Below are 22,235 nucleotides of genomic sequence, written 5' to 3'. Positions count from 1 at the left end.
GGCAACACATTTGTTGTTTGGCATCACCACATTTTTGTTCCTGAGAGGCATCCCAAAAGTGTAGTGCCCATTGATTTTCTTGATTGTCTCAGTCACAGACTTCATGAACTGAACGTCTTCCCACGACATTTCGGACTTCTCTTCACAGGCTTGCACTGGAAAGTCATGATTGTATTGTTGCAGCAGCATACTGTCCAGGCTGCTGACTGAGATTCTGTTGACTGAAGTCCTTTGACTGTAGTGGCTTGACTTGTGGTGATCGTCACTTTTCTTGAGAGGGCCATTAACTACCCAACCGAGGATGGTCTTTACCACGTAAGCCCCGTCATCTTGGCTGTGGATTATCTTCCACGGCTCCATCGCAGAGTGAGCGTTCATTCCGTTCATTAGTATCTCAACATCTGCGTCGATCTGTGGTAGCCTTACTTCTTTCTGCAGATACGGCCATCTTTCCAGGTCCTTCTCAACAGGCACATTGTGACGGAACAGTTTCAGTGATGATACTCTGGCTGTGTCTATACTGGCCTAATCCTCTGGTCAGAGAAGACGCAGCAACTTCTCTCCTTTAGATGACTTTATTGACCTCTATCCAACTGAACAGGACACTGTAGTATGAGTGTGTGGTTTGTGATGTCTGCAGAGGACAACAATAATAAACAATAGTAATGATAATTAACCTACTATACAGTAGTATTAATAACAGAATAACACAAATTACGGCAGACGTGTCATACTGCAAATCACCAGTAGGAGGCAGTGTAGGATCATTAACAGCACAACAGCTTGGCGCAACAGGCAGGTCACATGACCAAGCTAAACTGAGACAGCCCCGTCGGCTACCGATCGGGTCAATTTGACACGCTAGCATCAATATAATCATCCCGTCCACCGCTTATACACCCTACAACTGCAGAGTCATCAGAAAATTTCTGTTTCTGACATGACTCTGAGTTGTGCTTAAAGTCAGTGGTGTATAAGGTGAATAGGAACAGAGAAAGCACAGTGCCCTGTGGGGCTCACACACCCAGGGACGTGCACAGGAATTTTGAGGGGCAGTTGCTCTGACCTGAAAAAAGGGCACCCCCCCCCCCCCCCCCCCCCAAAAAAAAAACAAAAACTCACGGGCTATATGAAGGACTGAGAATAACAGGGTCTTTATTAAAATATATATACACAAAGAGTTAAAACACTGAAATACAGCACTCAATCACCTTAACTACTACTAATAATAACACAGAAAAACATGACTTGAGTCATGAAAATCCCTACATCAATATCCCTATCAATATCCTATCAAGTCACTGATACTGTAGGTTTCTCCAAATTTACATACTAAACATGAAAACTTACAATACCAAAAATAGTGATAGGATTTAACCATTTTGAATAAAATAATTAATGTGATGCATTACTTCCATCATTCATTCTTCTTGCTAAAACGAAATGTGAGAAACTAACTATCAGCAGACATGTAGCTTAGTTTGTCTAATGCCTAAAAAATAGCCTAGGCTATGTGATAACGGGCTGCTTGTCTGCAAGCTATCTGTCTGATTATTTAGGCAAAACGTGGCAAACTCAGAATATAATAATTACCGTATTTTCCGGACTATAAGGCACACCTGAATATAAGCCGCACCAGCTAAATTTGGGGGAAAAGACAGATTGTGCCATAAGCCGCACCCGACTATAAGCCGCACCCGACTATAAACCGCTGGTGTTTTAATGTTTAATTACCGTAAGGGTTTCTTCTACCACGGAGGGGATTGTCGGGACAGAAATGACTGTTTGGAAACGCAAAGCGTCCCATTTATTTACTTTTGACAAACATAAATCTTTCGATCAATCAAACAAAAAATCAATTGATCAAACTTTCACATCTTTGACATTACAAGCAGCATTCGTGCAGTGCACAGATAATACAACGGTGCGCTCCTAGCGCACTTCCTGCAGTCATAGTACCGTAGTAGTGCAGTATAACAAAAAACAAAGCTTACAACGCTTGACGAGGCAATAACGTTAAATGGGTAAATTTAATTTGTTTGTAAAAGTGCTTGCCTGTAACACGGCTGCAAAAGTGCAGTAACCCGGCTGCTCAACTAAATAACCAGCATCTTATTACATCGTTTTCGAAAACAGCCAACACAGCAGTAAAGGTGCAGTAACACGGCCGTTTACTGTATCAGAATAACCAGCCTACTATACCAGAAAAGTCAGTTCTTAATCCTCGTGTCATCGTCCATGACATGACAGTGCGCCCCTGGTGACCGTCCGCCGTTGTATAAGCCGCAGGGTCCAAAGCAAGTGACAAAAGTAGCGGCTTATAGTCCGGAATTTACGGTAATGTGATGCATTACTTCCATCATTCATTCTTCTTGCTAAAACGAAATGTGAGAAACTAACTATCAGCAGACATGTAGTTTAGTTTGCCTAAGGCCTAAAAAATAGCCTAGGCTGTGTGATAACGGGCTGCTTGTCTGCAAGCTATCTGTCTGCTAAACGTGGCAAACTCAGCCTGGATTTATGAAGATTTTAATTCATTTAATAAAACTTGATGATGATGATCGTTCGTTTGTTATACATCACAAACTCACCTTCTCCGACAACGTTGAGTCGTCTCACCCGACAACCCTATCTTTTACTGTCTATGCGACAACCTCGACGTGCTCCTACTAGGGCCGCTGCCGGTCGCGTGCAGCGCTGCAGCCACGTAAACAGAGTTTGCCCCTACTGACTTTCACTTTCGGTGCCCGAATGGAAGTGAATGAGGCTTTGCGATTATTTATTTTTTTATCTAGGCCTACGTGAAATTCTGCATCCATTGTACAATTTTTTTTTTTTTCCCCCTCAGAAGGGCAACGTGAGTCGAGAAGGACATATGGGCAGTTGCCCGAGCAACCTGAGCAACCCCCCTGTGCACGTCCCTGCACACACCACTCACCACCACATCAGACAGGACATGACCCAGACGCACGAACTGTGGCCTGTCAGGTAGTCAGTGATCCAGGAGACAGTGGACGCACCAACACTCATCGGCCGCAGCTTCTCACCCAGCAACAAAGGCTGGATGGTGTTGAACGCACTGGGGAAATCAAAGAATGTGATTCTCACTGAGCCTCCACCACCATCCAGGTGTGAGTGAGCTCGGTGCAGCAGATAGATGACAGCGTCATCCACCCCCAGACACAGCTGGTAGTCAAACTGTAGGGGGTCTAAAGAAGATCTCACCTGTGGCTTTAGGTGGGCCAACACCAACCTCTCCAGCACCTTCATCACATGGGACGTAAGGGCAACTGGACGGTAATCACTGAAGCCAGATGGGGACGACTTCTCGGGCACAGGAACCAGGCAGGAGGTGTAGTGAGTTTAGCTCCCATGGTCTGATCCTGGAGTCTCACCGCAGGGGGAGGAGCAGGGGGCATGAAATGTGGGAGCGTTGGCGTCAGTGGGGAGGTGTGGGGGAAAGGGGTAGAGGAGACAGAAGTCTTGGAGCTAAACCTGTTGAAGAAGGTGTTAAGCTCGTTCGCACGCTCCAAGCCTGCTTCTCCCCCCACAGCCCATTATTTCCTTCATTCCTGACCACACCTCCCTCATGTTCTTCTGCTGGAGTTTGGCCTCTCTCAGCTTGTCCCGCAGTTGGTGCTGTACCCTCCTTAGCTCCTCCTTGTTTTCGGACCTGAAGGCTCTCCTCTTGTTGTTCAGCAGAGTCCTCTTGTCGCTAGTAATCGATGGCTTGTTGTTGGAATAACAATGAGCCGTCTGGGGTGTTATGACGGTATTCTCACAGAATTTAATGTATTCTGTGATGCAGTCCGCCATGCTGCTGATGTCTTCCCCATGAGGCTGGCAGAGTGTCTCCCAGTCGGTTCACTCAAAGCAGTCCTGCAGGGCCTCCTCAGCCTCTAGTGTCCACCTCCTTACAGTCTTTTTGGACACAGGCTGCCGTTGGACAAGCGGGACATACTTAGGAGTTAGCAGGACAAGGTTGTGATCTAACCTGCCGGGGGGAGTGGCACTGTATGCATTGAGGGTATTTGCATACAGCAGGTCCAGGGTTTTGTTGTCACGGGTGTGGCAATCCACATACTGGGTGGAGTCTGTGAGGGTTCTGTCCAAGGTGACATGAAGTCCCCATTTATCACCATAAAGGCGTTTGGCTGCTGCGTCTGCAGACGGGAGATGGTGGTGGTGATGACGTCAGCAGCCACTTCGGCCTCAGCTGATGGGGGGATGTAGATGGTGATCACTATGGCGGAAGTGAACTCCCTGGGCAAATAGAGAAAGGTACCAAAGCCTCACCCCTTCACATCTGGTATCATTAAAAAGCCCTAAATGTCCTCTGTAGATAGCAAATATACCCACAGCATACCCACTTGTGATGCCTCCTCCATGTCTGCCACACTGTCTGTATATCATACTTATAACTCTTATTACACAGTGCAACAGTAACGTTGATCATATGGAAAAAGTAACGTCAACATGACATAAACGTTTCCTACTTTACATGCTGGAATAAAAATTTCCAACTTCACACAGATGCGCTGTATTTAAAAGTATCATCCCTCTAAATTCTAAAACTTCAATATTACGTTTTAACTTGGGTGCCGGTTTGATAACCGTGACAAGCTCCCGCTCCCGTTAGCCTCGCTAACACACCGAAGCTATGCTGGAAGGCTACCCTAAGGTTAATTCATTAGCCGTCTAGTTATCTAATTAACTTCTGCTGCCAGGCTAGCTATGTTGGGCACAGACACTTTACATATAAATAATCCTCAAAATTAACTTAGCGAATAAAGTTCTGAGATGTTCTGTTAGGAGTTGCAGCAAAGCAGTCAGGTATTATTTGTATTTAAAATGATCAAAATGGACCAAAACCTCAAACACTGCCGAGAAGGAGTCATTAACTCCTCGCGAGGATCGGGGTTTGAGCAAACGAGGTCCATCGCTTTTTAGTTTTTTTTGCAGCGCATTTCTGAACTTGCAGCGCGTTTCTGTGTTTGCAGCGCATTTTTGTATTTGCTGGTGTTGTAAGTCTATTTGCACGTGTTTTCTGAAGTTGCAGTTCGTTGAGCTCTCTCGGCCACCGTACAAAAGGCCTCGCTCCTCCCATTTTCTTCGGGCGGAGCGTAGTTAGAATAAAACTTCTGTGCGTGCTCTGTTCCGGGCTTCCTCTACCAGACCGCGCCTAAGGAGGCTGATGAGAAGCCCCAGCGCTGGCTCTGTACCAATTAGTGATGGAGAAACAGGAGCTTTCTGAACCACTGAATCAATCTGAAGCAATTGCGTTGAAATGGTTCAGGTGTTTCGAAGTATTTGATACAATTAAATGTAGCGACATCTGCTGGATAATATTATACATAGCATTCGCATGAAACGAAAGGTCGTGAAACAGAAAGTTGTGTTTGTTTAACAATAAGGGATGTACAGTATGTGCGTCTTGAAATGCTTTTTCTTTTACTTTTATGGAAAATAATATACTTGTATGAGTTTGACATCATATAATACTGTATGTTTTAAATATATGCTTTCATAAGATCGATAGAAATACAAAAATATATTTACAAAATAAGTGAAATGCTTGTGCATCTAGGGACGGTGATGACAGTAGTTGTACAAAATGCTTGTGGGGGACTGGGGAGGGGATTTGGGTGGTTTAGAGATTTTTATTTAAAAACAAGATCATTTCAGCTGAGTTAGGCTTTAGTATGTTCCTCTTGTATGTATGTATACAGGTATGTAAATCAGTGTATAGTGTGTGAATGCCTATGTGCCAATGTGAGTATGCAAGTTAATCTAATGTTATACTAATCTTACCTTAAGCTTCACTCTCCCTCGTTCTAAATGAATGAAACTATGTAACATATGCAAAACTCTGCTCCTCTCAAAAACCCACAACCATCTGAGGGATTGTGCCCATTTATAAGCATTGTGAGCAGTGGCGGTTCTACATTGAATTACCTGATGGCTTTGACCTTTTTCTGTCCATCTCTGTTTATTTGACACTCGACAATCAACAGATTTCCATCCCCCAGCGCTGTCACTCAAGACCAGAAGTCAAGACTAAACCAATTCACCTTGGTGACCACATAATCGTTTTGTATTACCTATTTTTATTTGACCATTTCACACAATTCATAAAAACAAAAATGTGCAGGAATTATAGGCCTGTATTTATAATATTATGAATGAAATGTGCGTTATATGGAAGAAAGTCAAGGTGTGATTGACTTTAGCCCTTTTATACAGTGGACCCCCCTACCGTCCGTTCAATTTGGGAGAGACCCAGAGGTGAACTGTCCCCCGCGTCCCCCTTTCCCTTTCTCACACACACCTTCTCAGCAAGCAGGGGCGCCTGCAGCTGCAGGGGGCGACAATATCCCCACACAGATATGACAGATAATAGAAAACTATGTAGCGGCGCAGATTTATTTGTTTATTTTTTTCCAAGTGCTCGTGCCGCCCCCTTTGTGTCATGAAAAAATGCCGCCCCGGGCGACTGCCCGGTTTCGCCCGTGCCTAAAACCGCTACTGATTGTGAATTTGACAATCCCGTGACACGTCGCCGATGACGGCCAATACGCGTGACGTAATGAAGCGTCATTTGGGGAGTCACGTGATTTTTCAACTGATGAAGCGAGGTATCGAAACATCTTGTCGCGATACTTCTGCTTTGAATGCTCGACACTGACGAAGAAGAAAAGAAGAGAATCTTTAAACTGACTGTTCTTTTGGCGGAGTCAACGCATCACGTAACCCCTTTTTCATGTTGTTCTTAACGTTAACTCGTTGGTTTCTACGTTTTTTGTTGGATTTTGGTTTCTACGTTGGTCGTCGTCGGTAAGTTCCTCATGGGTCGATATCTGTATAATTATGACTCATCTAATAGGATTCAACTTCTATATATGACCTGTTTACTCTAAACACCGTCTCCGTTCTCCAGTGCTATGGCTCGTCTCCCTCTTCATAATACCAGGGTGGAGTTGTCGAACAAATAAGTACGACACGAGTGAAGAACAGAGTTGTAGGATGTAACACACCTGTCAGAAACTAAATCCTCCATTTTATTCAGACCTCGTGTTCAGCACTCAGACAAAAGTAATTTTAAAATGAATCTATCCGTAACAAAACCACCACAAATCTCTAAAGGAACATCATCAAAAAGATACACGATAAAAATGCACAAGCCATATCCATAATGCTCTTTTTATTTAGTTTACCGCCCCCCGCGTCCCATCACTGGACAAGCGGTTAATTAAATTAAATTCAAATTTATTTATATAGCCTCAATAACAATACAAATCGTGAGCAGAAGGCGGCAACCTCCGGGTCTGAAAATTGAAGCCAATGCGGAAGTGCAAAAAACTGCAGTTCATCGAGTGACCGCTTGAGGCTGGCTCCAAAAGGGAGCAAATCCCCATAGACCCCCATGTTAAAATGCCCAACTTTACAGTCAATGAGCAGAACCCAGCTCATATGGAGGGACCCATCTGCCTAAGGCCAGTCGGGTACAGACAGAAGAAAGAGAGAAGAGAACAGCAAGATAAACATACATCTGTCATACAGTAGATACACATATCTGACCAAAGCGTACATGTGGAATCTTATGATACAAACTGATGATATTACATGACAGTTTGAAAATGTAAGAGGAGTCACAGGCAGGTTGGAGAATTGTTCATTCAGGTAGGAGTGGATAACTGCAGGAGGCCATGAAGACTGGGCAGACTGATGAGACCACGACAACAGATGTAGTATAGTGCTCCACAGGAAATGCACAACTCCAGGCCAGAGATACTCACAAGAGGGGGGGGGGGGGGGGGGCACAGAGCAGTAAACATTCTACATAGTAATAGCACAGAATTGCGTAACTAGTAGTAGATATGAAATTAGAGGGCATTAGAGGGCAATAGCTCTGTGCCAGAGAAAAGAGAGGATGCGAGAGAGAGGAGAGAGAAGAAAGAAGGAGGACATGTGTTTGGTGCATCGTCCCCCAGCAGCCTAGGCCTATAGCAGCATAACTAAGGGATGGTTTAGTCCAACCCTAACTATAAGCTTGATCAATAGGAAAGTCTTAAGCCTGACCTTAAAAATAGAGAGAGTGTCTGCCTCCCAAACCCAAACTGGGAACTGGTTCCACAGGAGAAGAGCCTGATAGCTGAAAGCTCTACCTCTCTCTTCCTCCCATTCTACTTTTTGAAAGTAGGTTACAGAAGAGGAAGATGACTCAGTTTCAGGCAACGTACAAAGGGCTTTAGAAAGGTGGTAAAATACAAAGAAAAGAGGAGCTGATTGAGAGAATAACACGAGTCTGCAAAACTGTCATCAAAGCCAAAGCCAGTGATATAAGATATAAAACACATTCTGGTTTTCTTAAGTCTTCTTTGTTCACTACACAATTCCTCATGTGTTCCTTCATAGTTTTGATGTCTTCTGTATTAATCTACAATCTAGAAAATTATAAAAATACAGAAGAACCATTGAATGAGAAGGTGTGTCCAAACTTTTAGTGAAATCTATAAACTGAAACTCAACTGTATAGTGAATGTACACTGTTATTGATATATGTAACTGTAACTACAATGTATAACCAGGATTCCTGCTGGAAAATGCAGTTTTTGTAAAGATTTAATTTTTCTTACAGACGATGTTCTGATGTCTTTGATGTTCAAACTCACCTCATCCCAAATCTCACTGAGATGTCTTCAGGTCAAGAAAAGTTTTACCTGCTATATAACAAGACTTCAAGAAGAACATCTTGGAGAACTTCAGTTTTTCTGGTAAGATTCTTTACTGCAGAAAATCACAGGATAATAAATCCTAATGCTCCTCCTCTAATCCTCCTAATCCTGGGAGATTCTTTCTATTAGTGGGATAGAAGCAGTGGGGTTGTTCTTGAAGTCCTGTTTACATCTCACATGCATCCAACAACTCAAAGTGAACTGTATGTTCTCTAGTTACCCTCTGATGAGATATGCTGTAGAGCAGAGTTCAACCAGTCTGTACATTCAGTAACACTGTGTGTTATATAGAAAACTCATCCACCATAACAGTACAGAATGAATCCTCTCTGCATTTACAGACCAATCTATTCTATAGTTTAACTTGTATTAGTGTTAAATAACACAAATATCAACAACTCTTATGTGACAGTGTTTGATAAATGACCTGTAACAGAAACTTTCATTATTATAGTAGAACTGGTTGTCAGGTGAGTGACAGGATATTTGTTCCTTCGCTTTAATTTTAGGAGTTGATTTTTTAAAAGTCAGTGATTTACACTGTTCTTGAAGTGGAACTGACAGCGAAATCAAGATATTTATGAATATACTTAAACAAATTTACAGTGTTTTAAGAAGAGACTGTCCCCCTGTAAAGAACGCCTTCATCGAATGCTTGTGCAAGCTTCCTATTATGATCCTGCCAGTTGTTATTGTTAGGAGACTAAAGTCAGAGGAGAGAGATGGACGGATCAAAGAAACATGGGAGATGACTGTTTTTGTGACGTTGTTTCTTTAAACTTCTCTTCACAGATAATTGTGATGAAAGTCTTGTGCTGTCAAACCTTCATATGTTTTCCAGAGGAGTATCGGATAGGGGATGAATGCTGCCGTATGTGTCCACCTGGTAAGATCCAACTGAATACTAAAGGTTCCTTGTCCTTTGCCGTTAAATGTATGATCACAAGTGAAAACTGCTACTTAACAAAAAAAACAATGAAGTTTTATTTATACTCTTTTTTTAATTTGCTATCATCTGATGGTAGTAATAATAATGACAGTTTAACAGATAGCACTGTATGAATCTTTGCTTCACAACATGCTCTTTATCCTAAGGTTTAAAAAAAAAAAAAAGATTTCTTGAAACATAATCACTGGTTGTCTTCTCATCAGGAAACAGAGTTGACATAGATTGCACAGAGTCCAGAAGTACGTCATGTCTGCCCTGCATGAATGGAACTTATATAGATAAAGATAATGAACGTAAGCAGTGCTTCACATGCACCAACTGTGATGCAGGTACATTTCTGTTAATATTATTTATTTATCAGTAGAAATGTTTTTCCTTTTTTCAACTAGTGAATTTTAAATCAAATTCACATCAGAGAAGTTAATTTATGCAGATGTTTCCTATGAATTCATAAACTGAAGAGACTATTGTGTCACATTTTCTAAAGTTGTTCTAACCACTGAAGGTATCTTTAAATCAGAAACAGATTAAACACAATAGGAGTTTTGTTTCTGCATGTTTTGTAACTTCCATATGTGTTGATAGGTTCTGGTCTGAAGGTAAAGAGGTCATGTACACCAACATCAGATACAGTTTGTGAACCACTTGAGGGATTCTTCTGTATTAACTTAATAAAGGACCAATGTGAAGCAGCACAGAAGCACACGGTCTGTTATCCAGGACAATACATCAAGGAAAAAGGTTGGTTTTCTAGTTTTAAATGAGAACAAAGTTTAAGGAAACTGATCTTTGTGACAGTTTTCACCAAGTTGCACGTGGTGATTTCTGACCACTAGATGGTAGTAAATAAGCACCAAAAGTCTAATAAAGATGTTTCTATCCACCTTTACTGATGTAGTACAGTAAATGAGTAGCACTCCTGTGTTTTCTAGGTTCCAAAACTACTTTGTCATATTAATCCTAAGACGCTTTAAGACAGATTTAACAAGCCACCAGGTGGACGTTGCTCAGCTGTCCTGTCGTATTGGAGTTTAAATAGAATCATCTGTGGGTGTTTATTCACCTGAAGCTCACACCTGAAATTGGTTGAATATCTTTTCATCCTGTTTCCTTTTCACAATGAATGATACTCAAATGATTAATAGTCTGAGACTACAGACTCATGTTATGAACAAGGCTCTTTGTACTATCCAATGATGTAAAGCCTGCACTCCAATGGTGTCTTGATATCTAAAGATTTCCTGTCTTTGATTGTAAAACATTGTTCTTAAGTTGTAAACATTACAAGACAATTTGTCATTTAAACGTAGTTAAACATTACATGAATACACTCATCTAGACCATGTTTCTACCTTTGTCTGATTCTTCATAGATTAATAAACCACATTCCAACACATTACTTACTCATTAATTCATCTCTTCATACTTTAGACTGAACTAGTTTCAACTTCCATATAATTTGTGTGTGTGCAGGCTCAGCCTCCTCAGACACTGTGTGCTCTGACTGCAGTGATGGAACATTTTCAGATGGAACATTAACATCTTGTCTCCAACACACAAATGTTGTAGGGATCATCACTGGTGTGGTGTTTTTATTAGTCATTCTAATAGCAGCAGTACTGTGCTACGTCTACAGAAAGAAAATCTATTCAGCAGGTAGGTTTCATTTGTAGCAGGAAAATGTTCTTCTTTTCTATGTTTTGTCACATCTTTGATGGATGATAATGTTTTCTGCTGAGTCATGACAGTGCTGGTAATTATGTTTTTCACTGGTTTTGTTCAGTTATAGTCAGAAACAGAAATGCAGACGACTCCAGAGAGGTATGTTTATTTCTCACTATTTGGTTATGTGCACTGTTACAGATCACAGCACTGGGTTTATCTAAGGAATTAAATTATGTCTTTTTTTACTTCTCAAAAGAATACCCACGGTACACAAGAAACATTGCTAGAACCAGTCCAAGAATCGATGCCACTACAGGAGGTAAGACAGTCGTGTGTTCTTCAGTGAAATGTTTAGTAACTGAGGATCGTCTGGCTGTGTGATGTCTCTACAAATGTTTCTGCTTTAAGTGAATGTGTTTCTCTCCTCAGGGTGAAGCTGTGCAACCAGTCTAAACTCTCAGATGAAACCATTCTCTGTGGCGTACAGTTGCTCCAGATTCTGGTTATTATACATTTAGATGCTGTTAAATTGTCTTTACAGAGAACAGAAAAGACAGATCAGTAGATCAACTTCTGTCTTGGAACACCCTGCCTCAGTCCACATGAACACCCTGCTGACAGTGACATAGAGACGGTTTATTTTATTTGGAAACTGTGTTATGTATGAATGGTGACTGATTGTTGTATTACATAAATGAAATCTATTGATGCCTTTGCACATGGAAATACCACATGCCTGTTATAACAGTTTAAAAATAAGCTAGTCAGCCTTAAAGTATTAGTAAACATTTCCGAACTTATTGATATTTAATTTTTTCATTTTATTTTATATTTTGCCAAAGTTTGAGACTGTCCTGGCTGAACCTGTATGACTTAGCAAAAAAGATGAGCATTTACATTAACGTGTTTTATCAAAGGAAATGTAAGTTGTTGCACTGTCAACTCCTCCCCCCCATAAGCTGATACAGAAAATGAATGTATGAATGAATGTTCTCATGTTTGTATGATTGTAGATACTGGTGACTGTGTGAATGGGTATCTCTCTCTTTTTGTTTTTTTATCTTTGTACTCTTTAGATGTAGCATACTATTTCATTGTACTGATGTATAATGACAATAAAGCATTTAATTCAATATAGGACACTGCCTCTGTGATTTTACACCAGTGTAGAGACTTAAACCTTAGTTATAAATACTTTTAATAATATTTGAAGATACTTCACAGTAACAAAATACCTTGAGGTCGGTGCCAGTCACAACTGTACAGTCAGGAAACCGTTTGTGTTACCATGACTATTATATATTCAATGTATGTATGGAGAATATAAAAATAAAATCCACTGTTACCTGCCTACAGGTTAGTGTGTTCGTGATTGGGTTCACTTGAGTCACTTGAACCAGTAGAAGAACAAGTTAAATAAGTTAAATATATAAAAGCAACAAGAATTGCAAAAAGATAAATAAAATAAAAGCTTTCTAAACAACAACCAAACTGAATAAAAAAGTGTCATCATATCCTGTGAATAAAATATATCAGCCACATAATGAACACCAGTGAGTTAAACCACTTGTTTACTGCAATATTTAACTTATTTAGATTCTGTTGGATATTAAAGGGTAGGGCTGGGCGATAAATCGATTTTATCGATTAACTCGAATTTGACGTTTAGGGCGATTTGTTTTTAATGAAAATCGGTTTTCTCTTTAACTTCCACGACCGACGCTCCCCTTAGGCTTCCGTAGTTCAGAGTGGGATCGGCCCTCCCGCCGCTTTCCTTACAGTCAGCTACACAGACAACATGGCCGTCAACAGGGAGGAGCTCGTTCCAAAGAAAGGCACAGTTACATCCGTTGTTTGGAATTGGTTCGCTTTTTCAGTGTCAGACGCAGAACAAATAACGCCACATTGCAAAGTGTGTTTAAAAGCTATTGCTACCAAAGGTAGCAGCACTACAAACTTCTTCCAGCATCTTAAACAGAGGCATGCAGCCGAGTGGGAGGTGTGTGCCTCTCAACGAAACGAACAAGACCGCAGTTCGAACACAACCACAAAAAAACAAACTACAGTCTTGGAATGTTTTTCGAACTGTATCCCCTATGACAAGAAAGGGCCCTGGTGGAAAGCAAACACAGATGCAGTGGCGAAATATATTGCAGGAGGTATGGTGCCCATATACACTGTGGAAAAGCCGTGGTTTATTAACATGCTAAAAGTTCTCGACCCCAGGTATGTGCTACCAAGCCGCAAATATTTTGCCGAAGTTGCCTTGCCTCGCCTGTACAACAGTACTCGTGAAAAGATCGCTAGAGAGCTGGAGGGGGTGTCGTTTTACTCCGCCACAACGGACCTGTGGTCCAGTCGAACGATGTTATTTGACCAAACGTGTTTTATCAAAAAGTGACACACAATTTTATTTTTGATTTATATTTTAAGTTATTTTGAAGCTGCATTGTGTCACTATAAGTTACATGTAACCGGGCATGCCTCAAGCCAGAGGTAGTAGACAGGCTTGTCTTCCTGGCTAAAATGCATAAAAGAAGAATGTTGAAACTAAAGTAATGGATGCAGATTTTTCATTTTGTTTACAATTTCAGGGATTCAGGAAAACTGTTTAAAGTTTTGTTTGCACTTTATGAATACAACTGCTGTATGTATTTTTGTAATCTAATTTTGTCATTTTTGCTACATTTATTTGACGTAAAAAGGGCATAAAGGAAAATCACAACAAAATAAAGAGTACATTTGTTTTGAGCAATTTCTTTGTCAGTTGTAGTTTGTTTTTAAATAGAAAAAAATGAATCGATTAAAATCGAAAATCGGGTTTGGTGTGAAAAAATCGGAGATTTTTTTTTTAAGCCATATCGCCCAGCCCTATTAAAGGGTTATGCGAGGTCAAAAACAGGAAGAACTGCTCTTCTTCTACCATGTCATAAATGGGGTTATTTACTGCTTTGCTGCAGCCTAGCTCACTTAGATAGGATGCACCACACTTTAATGTTTCACCTTGTAGAAACCAGTTAGAGCCGGGCAGGGCCGTTGCTAGGAATTCTGGGCCCCCTGAAAGAATATCGGCGTGGGCCCCTCTACCCCATTCATTGCCACTTTTTTTACAACTGTGTATTATGATGTTTTTTCTTTGTTTTTCTGTTGATGCCTGGTGTATAATCACTCAACAATGAGTTAGAGTATTGTTATGTAAATTATTCCCATTTCTCTGATTTGGAACCCGTTATTACACCTCTGATTGCATATATCTTCAATTAACCACTTAACAAATAGGTAGTACAAATCTTGTTGGAACATTTAACTTTTTTGTATTTTCAAATGTCCCACCATAGCTGACACATTTTTACAAGACCACATTTGAACACATCATGATAACGTTATTGACCTTCGCCTAATGCTCATAATTACTGAGTAGAACTTGAATGCGTCATAATACATTTCAACGTAGCCTCGTAACTGAGCGGGTGCTTGGTGCTGACTGGACTGGAGCACTGTCCGACAGTAATATGTGTGAAACACACAGTCCGCTGTAGATAGCCTCCACATTAGTAACGTTCAGTTATCTACACTAGGAATCGCTGCTCTACAATGAACTGGCCACTTCCCGCCTCTCACCCGATGATTGACAGCTAACGTAAGCTACAGCCCCTGCGCCCCGTCAGCTACGCGTTACAGACAATAAATAAATGAATGGACAACGTAGGCGCCCTCGGTAGTTTTACTCTCACCATTAGAATTTTTTTTTTTTTTGATGTCCTGGGCCCCTGCTCTGTTGCTCCTAGCCCTGGCCTCCCTCTCTAGTCTTTTCTAGTCTCCAGATCTGTGTTTTTTGTTCCATCATCTTCATCTCCCTCACTCCCTGCTGGAGTTCGCTCGCGCTCAATTCGAACCCGCGGTGTGGACCAAACCACTTTTTTAAGAAGGGGCCAAGAGGGTTATTGAAATTATTAAAATTAAAATATTGCGTGACTTTGTGGCTTTATTTTAGTTCGGATTCATTACTATGAATATATATTAGTTAAGCCTATGCATAATAATTTAGTCGTAGAGGCTACTGGGGGCTGTGTGTGGGCCCTGATGGGCTGTGGGCCCTTAGAATTGTCATCACTTTTCCCCCCTATACGACGGCGCTGGAGCCGGGGTAGAAAACTACTGATACACGAAAGGCCGCGCTCCTCCCATTGTCTTCGGGTGGATTGAGCATAAAACTGTGCGTGCTCTGTTCCGGGCTTCCTCTACCAGACCGCCCCCAAGGAGGTTGATGAGAAGCCTCAGCGCTGGATCTGTACCAATTCTCTGCGTGAATCTAAACTAAACCTATCGACAGGGTCAAGTTGTCGAGTGATTTGTGCATAGTTAAACTAGCCTTTCCAATAGGTATAAAGTACCTGGGCTGAAGGAGAGGGAAAATTTCCTACTTCGACAATTCACTGAGTGGAGTGAAGTCTAGTCTGAGTGTTTTTGGTTAGTCCTAACTGACGAATCCTGATTCAGGAAGAAGAAGAGAATCTTTAAAATGACCCCTTCTTTCGCTTCCTTTTTTTCATGGTGTAGTCTTAACGTTAATTTGCTGCGTTCTACGTTTTTTGTGGGATTTAGGTTTCTACATCCGTCGTCATCGGTCAGTTCCTCATGGGTAGATATCTGTACAATTATTACTCATCTAATAGGATTCAACTTCTATATATGACCTGTTTATACTCTAAACGCTGTCTCTCTGTTCTACAGTACTATGGCTCGTTCCCTCTTCATAATACCAGGGTGGAGTTGTCGAACGAAGAAGTACGACACGAGTGAAGGACAGAGTTGTCAGATGTAACACGAAGGTACGGAAATATAAACGACAACTGCTAGAAAACGAAACTACATCCTCCATTTTGTTCAGAGCTCGTGTTTCAGTGCTCAGACAAAAGTAATTTTAATCTATCTGTAACAAAACCACCATAAATCTCCATAAATCTCTAAAGGAACATCATCAAAAAGATACACGATAAAAACGCGCAAGCCATATATATCCTTAATGCTCTTTTTATTTAGATTACCCCCCGCGTCCCATCACAGAACAAGCGGTTACAGAAGAGGATGATGACTCTGTTTCAGTCAGCGTAGGGCTTTAGAGAAGTGGTAAAACACAAAGAAAAGAGGAGCTGATTGAGAGAACAACATAAGTCAGCAAAACTGTCATCAAAGCCAAAGATGTGATTTAAGATATAAAACACATTCTGGTTTTCTTAATTCTTCTTGTTTGTTTCCTTCATAGTTTTGATGTCTTCTGTATTAATCTACAATCTAGAAAATAATAAAAATACAGAAAAACCATTGAATGAGAAGGTGTGTCCAAACTTTTAGTGAAATCTATAAACTGAAACTCAACTGTATAGTGAATGTACACTGTTATTGATATATGTAACTGTAACTACAATGTATAACCAGGATTCTTGCTGGAAAATACAGTTTTTGTAAAGATTTAATTTTTCTTACAGATGCTGTTCTGATGTCTTGGATGTTCAAACTCACCTCATCCCAAATATCACTGAGATGTCTTCAGTTCAGGAAAAAATGTACCTGCTATATATCAAGACTTCAAGGAGAACATTTTTGAGAACTTCATCTTTTCTGGTAAAATTCTTTACTGCAGAAAATCACAGGATAATAAATCATAATGCTCCTCCTCTAATCCTCCTAATCCTGGGAGATTCTTTCAATTAGTGGGATAGAAGCAGTGGGGTTGTTCTTGAAGTCCTGTTTACATCTCACATGCATCCAACAACTCAAAGTCAACTGTATGTTCTCTAGTTACCCTCTGATGAGATATGCTGTAGAGCAGAGTTCAACCAGTCTGTACATTCAGTAACACTGTGTGTTATACAGAAAACTCATCCACCATAACAGTACAGAATGAATCCTCTCTGCATTTACAGACCAATCTATTCTATAGTTTAACTTGTATTAGTGTTAAATAACACAAATATCAACAACTCTTATGTGACAGTGTTTGATAAATGACCTGTAACAGAAACTTTCATTATTATAGTAGAACTGGTTGTCAGATGAGTGACAGGATATTTGTTCCTTCGCTTTAATTTTAGGAGTTGATTTTTTTTCTTGAAGTGGAACTGACAGCAAAATCAAGATATTTATGAATATACTTAAACAAATTTACAGTGTTTTAAGAAGAGACTGTCCCCCTGTAAAGAACGCCTTCATCGAATGCTTGTGCAAGCTTCCTATTATGATCCGACCAGTTGTTATTGTTAGGAGACTAAAGTCAGAGGAGAGAGATGGACGGATCAAAGAAACATGGGAGATGACTGTTTTTGTGATGTTGTTTCTTTTAACTTCTCTTCACAGATAATTGTGATGAAAGTCTTGTGCTGTCAAACCTCCATATGTTTTCCAGAGGAGTATCAGATAGAGAATAAATGCTGCCTGAAGTGTCCACCTGGTAAGATCCAACTGAATACTAAAGGTTCCTTGTCCTTTGCCGTTAAATGTATGATCATAAGTGAAAACTGCTACTTAACAAAAAAAACAATGAAGTTTTATTTATACTCTTTTTTTTAATTTGCCATCATCTGATGGTAGTAATAATAATGACAGTTTAACAGATAACAGTGTGTGAATCTTTGCTTCACAACATGCTCTTTATCCTAAGGTTTTAAAAAAAAAGATTTCTTGAAACATAATAACTGGTTGTCTTCTCAACAGGAGGCAGAGTTAAAATAGATTGCACAGAGTCCAGCCTTACATCATGTCTGCCCTGCTTGAATGGAACTTATATGGATAAAGATAATGAACGTAAGCAGTGCTTCACATGCACCAACTGTGATGCAGGTACAGTTCTGTTAATATTATTTATTTATCAGTAGAAATGTTTTTCCTTTTTTCAACTGATGAATTTTAAATCAAATCCACATCAGACAAGTTAATTTATGCAGATGTTTCCTATGAATTCATAAACTGAAGAGACTATCGTGTCACATTTTCTAAAGTTGTTCTAACCACTGAAGGTATCTTTAAATCAGAAACAGATTAAACACAATAGGAGTTTTGTTTCTGCATGTTTTGTAACTTCCATATGTGTTGATAGGTTCTGCTCTGAAGGTAAAGAGGTCATGTACACCAACATCAGATACAGTTTGTGAACCACTTGAGGGATTCTTCTGTATTGACTTAACAAAGGACCAATGTGAAGCAGCACAGAAACACACGGTCTGTTATCCAGGACAATACATCAAGGAAAAAGGTTGGTTTTCTAGTTTAAAATGAGAACAAAGTTTAAGGAAACTGATCTTTGTGACAGTTTGCTCATTAAAGCTGCACGTGTTGATTTCTGACCACTAGATGGTAGTAAAGAGCTAAAAGTGTAATAAATGTCTTTATCATAGAGCTGCCCCTCTAAAGTGAAGCCAAAGCAAGTAGAGCTCCCCCTGGTGGCTAACTGCAGTAAAGTAGTAGTTTTAAATGAGAACAAAGGAAACTGATCTTTTTGACAGTTTGCTGCACGTGTTGATTTCTGACCACTAGATACAAGTAAATAAGCACCAAAAGTCTAACAAAAATGTTTCTAACCACATTTACTGAGTAGTACAGTAAATGAGTAGCACTCCAGTGTTTTTTAGGTTCCAAAACTACTTTGTCATATTAATCCTATGACAGATTTAAGACAGATGTAACAAGCCACCAGGTGGACGTTGCTCAGCTGTCCTGTCATATTGGAGTTTAAATAGGAACGTCTGTGGGTGTTTATTCACCTGGAGCTCACACCTGAAATTGGAGGAATATCTTTTCATCCTGTTTCCTTTTCGCAATGAATGATACTCAAATGACTAATTGTCTGAGACTACAGACTCATGTTATGAATGAGGCTCTATGTACTTAAAAAGAAATTAAATAAAAAAATAAAATATTACTTCACTGTTCCGATGATTAATGGTGTAATTTCAGGTGTTTTCTCATTGGTGTGTCTTATCCAGTGATGTAAAGCCTGCACTCTAATGGTGTCTTGATATCTGAAGATTTCCTGTCTTTGATTGTAAAACATTGTTCTTAAGTTGTAAACATTACAAGACAATTTGTCATTTTAACGTAGTTAAACATGACATGAATACTCTCATCTAGACCATGTTTCTACCTTTGTCTGATTCTTCATAGATTAATAAACCACATTCCAACACATTACTTACTCATTAATTCATCTCTTCATACTTTAGACTGAACTAGTTTCAACTTCCATATAATTTGTGTCTGTGCAGGCTCAGCCTCCTCAGACACTGTGTGCTCTGACTGCAGTGATGGAACATTTTCAGATGGAACATTAACATCTTGTCTCCAACACACACAGTAAGTAAATCTTCACATCACACATGGAGACACATTGGATTTTTTTATAATAGCCATGAATTTGTTGTATCTGTACATTTCTCTATAAAATGTCCCTTTATTGTTCCAGATGTGAATCAAAAAACCTTCAGCTGATAACACCAGGAACTAGCTCAACTGATTCTGTATGTGGAGAACAAACTTCAAATGTTGTAGGGATCATCACTGGTGTGGTGGTTTTATTAGTCATTCTAATAGCAGCAGTACTGTGCTACGTCTACAGAGAGAAAATCTATTCAGCAGGTAGGTTTCATTTGTAGCAGGAAAATGTTCTTCTTTTCTATGTTTTGTCACATCTTTGATGGATGATAATGTTTTCTGCTGAGTCATGACAGTGCTGGTAATTATGTTTTTCACTGGTTTTGTTCAATTATAGACAGAAACAGAAATGCAGCCAACTCCAGAGAGGTATGTTTATTTCTCACTATTTGGTTATGTGCACTGTTACAGATCACAGCACTGGGTTTATCTAAGGAATTAAATTATGTCTTTTTTTTCTTTTGTTTTCTTTTTTTAAATTATTATTCTAAGAAGAAACCCCAACCTACAGTAGAACCAGTCCAAGAATCAGTGCCACTACAGGAGGTAAGACAGCCGTGTGTTCTTCAATGAAATGTTTATTAACTGAGGATCGTCTGGCTGTGTGATGTCTCTACAAATGTTTCTGCTTTAAGTGAATGTGTTTCTCTCCTCAGGGTGAAGCTGAGCAACCAGTCTAAACTCTCAGATGAAACCATTCACTGTGGAGTACGTTTCCTCCAGAATCCAGTTATTATACATTTGGATGCTGTCAAATTGTCTTTTCAGAGAACAGAAAAGACAGATCAGTAGATCAGCTTCTGTCTTGGAACACCCTGCCTCAGTCCACATGAACACCCTGCTGACAGTGACATAGAGACGCTTTATTTTATTTGGAAACTGTGTTATGTATGAATGGTGACTGATTGTTGTATTATATGAATGAAATCTGTTGATGCCTTTGAATGTGGAAATACCACATATGCTTGTTTTAGTTGTTGCTGTGTCTGAGTTATTTCAGTATTGACGATAACATGACATTTTTTTTACATTAAGTCTAACATTGATAAAAGGTATGCATATGACATAACCTATTATTTTTTACATATTAAAAAATATATATCAAACATTATAGAACTATATTTGTATATATTTTAAACAATAAAATGTAAAAGTAAACGTGGTGTTGTGTTAACATCTTCTATATGTCTAGAGAGCTGAGAGTGCATGGGATGAAAAGTGGATAAAAGATGGGTTTATAGGAATGAGGAAGAGTAGGGGAAGCAAATGTTGTAGCTAGCGACATTTTTAATCACCTTAATGAATATTTAAAATGAAAGGAAATCTCTAGAAGCCGAGCAAAGTTAATTTAAAAGCACTGACTGTAAAACTCCAACTCTAAAAACACTTCACTGTAGATATTTATATCTGCCACCTATAGATTTCAATATACACCAGGAAATAAAAGGAAAAATCTAAACCTTTATGCTACGTAGTTCAAAAATACTGTAAAAATCACTTCTCATATTTACAGATGGCTCCAAAGATCCTTATACAGCTTGTGCAGGTGGAGCAGTTCATATTCCAGATATATAAATATACATGAAGACAAGGGTTTCTGATCAGTTACGTGTTTATTCCACAGAACGTTTAGCAGTAATATTAGGACTGCAGTGGGTTGAGGAGAGTAAGATAACAAACACTGTGAACAGATCTTGTGAATTAAATATTTGACATGTTATATATCATGGGAGTAAAGAGACTGTCTACTAGCGTCCACTGGGTCCCTCCCTTCCACATCTTGGCCAAACAAGCAGTGAGAACTTCAAGTTCCAAAAAGTGAAAATGAAGCTAAGTCAAGAATTAAATCATATTCACTTTCAGTCTGGGAGGATCACTGGGACAACAATGAAAGAGGGAGACATCCATACGATCTAGAAAAACTAGTTGGGATTGGGCAGAAAGAAGAAAACATCCGTCACAAACGTCTGAGAATCAGTCATACAGGTCTTAATGACACGTTATATAAAACAGACAAACACCCAACAGGAAAGTGTTGACACTGCAACCAACCAGAAACTGTTGACCATGCTTCATAGCACCAAGTCCAGTCCACAAAGAAAATCATCTATTTCAGTCATTGAGGAAGATTAAGCTTTGTGATTTTTCATTATCTGGCATCTTAGATGAGACAAAACACAGAGCAAGACGTTAAATCATAATATTTTTTATCATGTAGTCAATTTTTTTTTTCTATTTAATCTCATGCTCCACACTCCAGTCCAGATGGACCAATGTACCATGGTTTTGGCATTTTTTATTTTTATTTATTTGTATTTATTTTTTTTGCATCCCCACCCACACATCACCAGAAACAGCTGACGTCTGCGTCAAGAACGTGCTCGCGCATCTCCACTGGCACAGCTACAGGCTTAATAGAAACTGAAAGTGAACATGGATTTGGACTCGGAGGAAAAAGA

The 22,235-nt window shown here is 39.7% G+C and overlaps 2 protein-coding genes across 2 annotated transcripts in view; both read left to right on the top strand.

The window, feature by feature from the left end:
• LOC311494400 (tumor necrosis factor receptor superfamily member 14-like) overlaps positions 1 to 22,235 on the top strand; it is a gene marked incomplete at its 5' end in the record, with an annotated part of 40,631 nt that overhangs the window by 4,777 nt on the left and 13,619 nt on the right. The gene's annotated exons all lie outside the window — the stretch shown is intronic.
• Positions 8,694 to 20,914, top strand: LOC311494964 (tumor necrosis factor receptor superfamily member 5-like; the record flags this gene model as incomplete). The annotated part of the gene is made up of 9 exons (XM_084554245.1): positions 8,694 to 8,774; positions 9,528 to 9,621; positions 18,064 to 18,189; positions 18,446 to 18,601; positions 19,611 to 19,698; positions 19,808 to 19,980; positions 20,114 to 20,145; positions 20,269 to 20,322; positions 20,433 to 20,914. The coding sequence occupies 9 exons, from the start codon at positions 8,694 to 8,696 to the stop codon at positions 20,454 to 20,456; spliced, it is 828 nt and encodes a 275-aa protein (XP_084410371.1). The 3' UTR covers positions 20,457 to 20,914.

Source organism: Chelon labrosus, assembly GCF_963514085.1.
Source record: "Chelon labrosus genome assembly, chromosome: 10".
NCBI classification, from domain to species: domain Eukaryota; kingdom Metazoa; phylum Chordata; class Actinopteri; order Mugiliformes; family Mugilidae; genus Chelon; species Chelon labrosus.
Note: the sequence above shows the minus strand (reverse complement) of the source record. Positions and strands in the feature narration are given on the sequence as shown.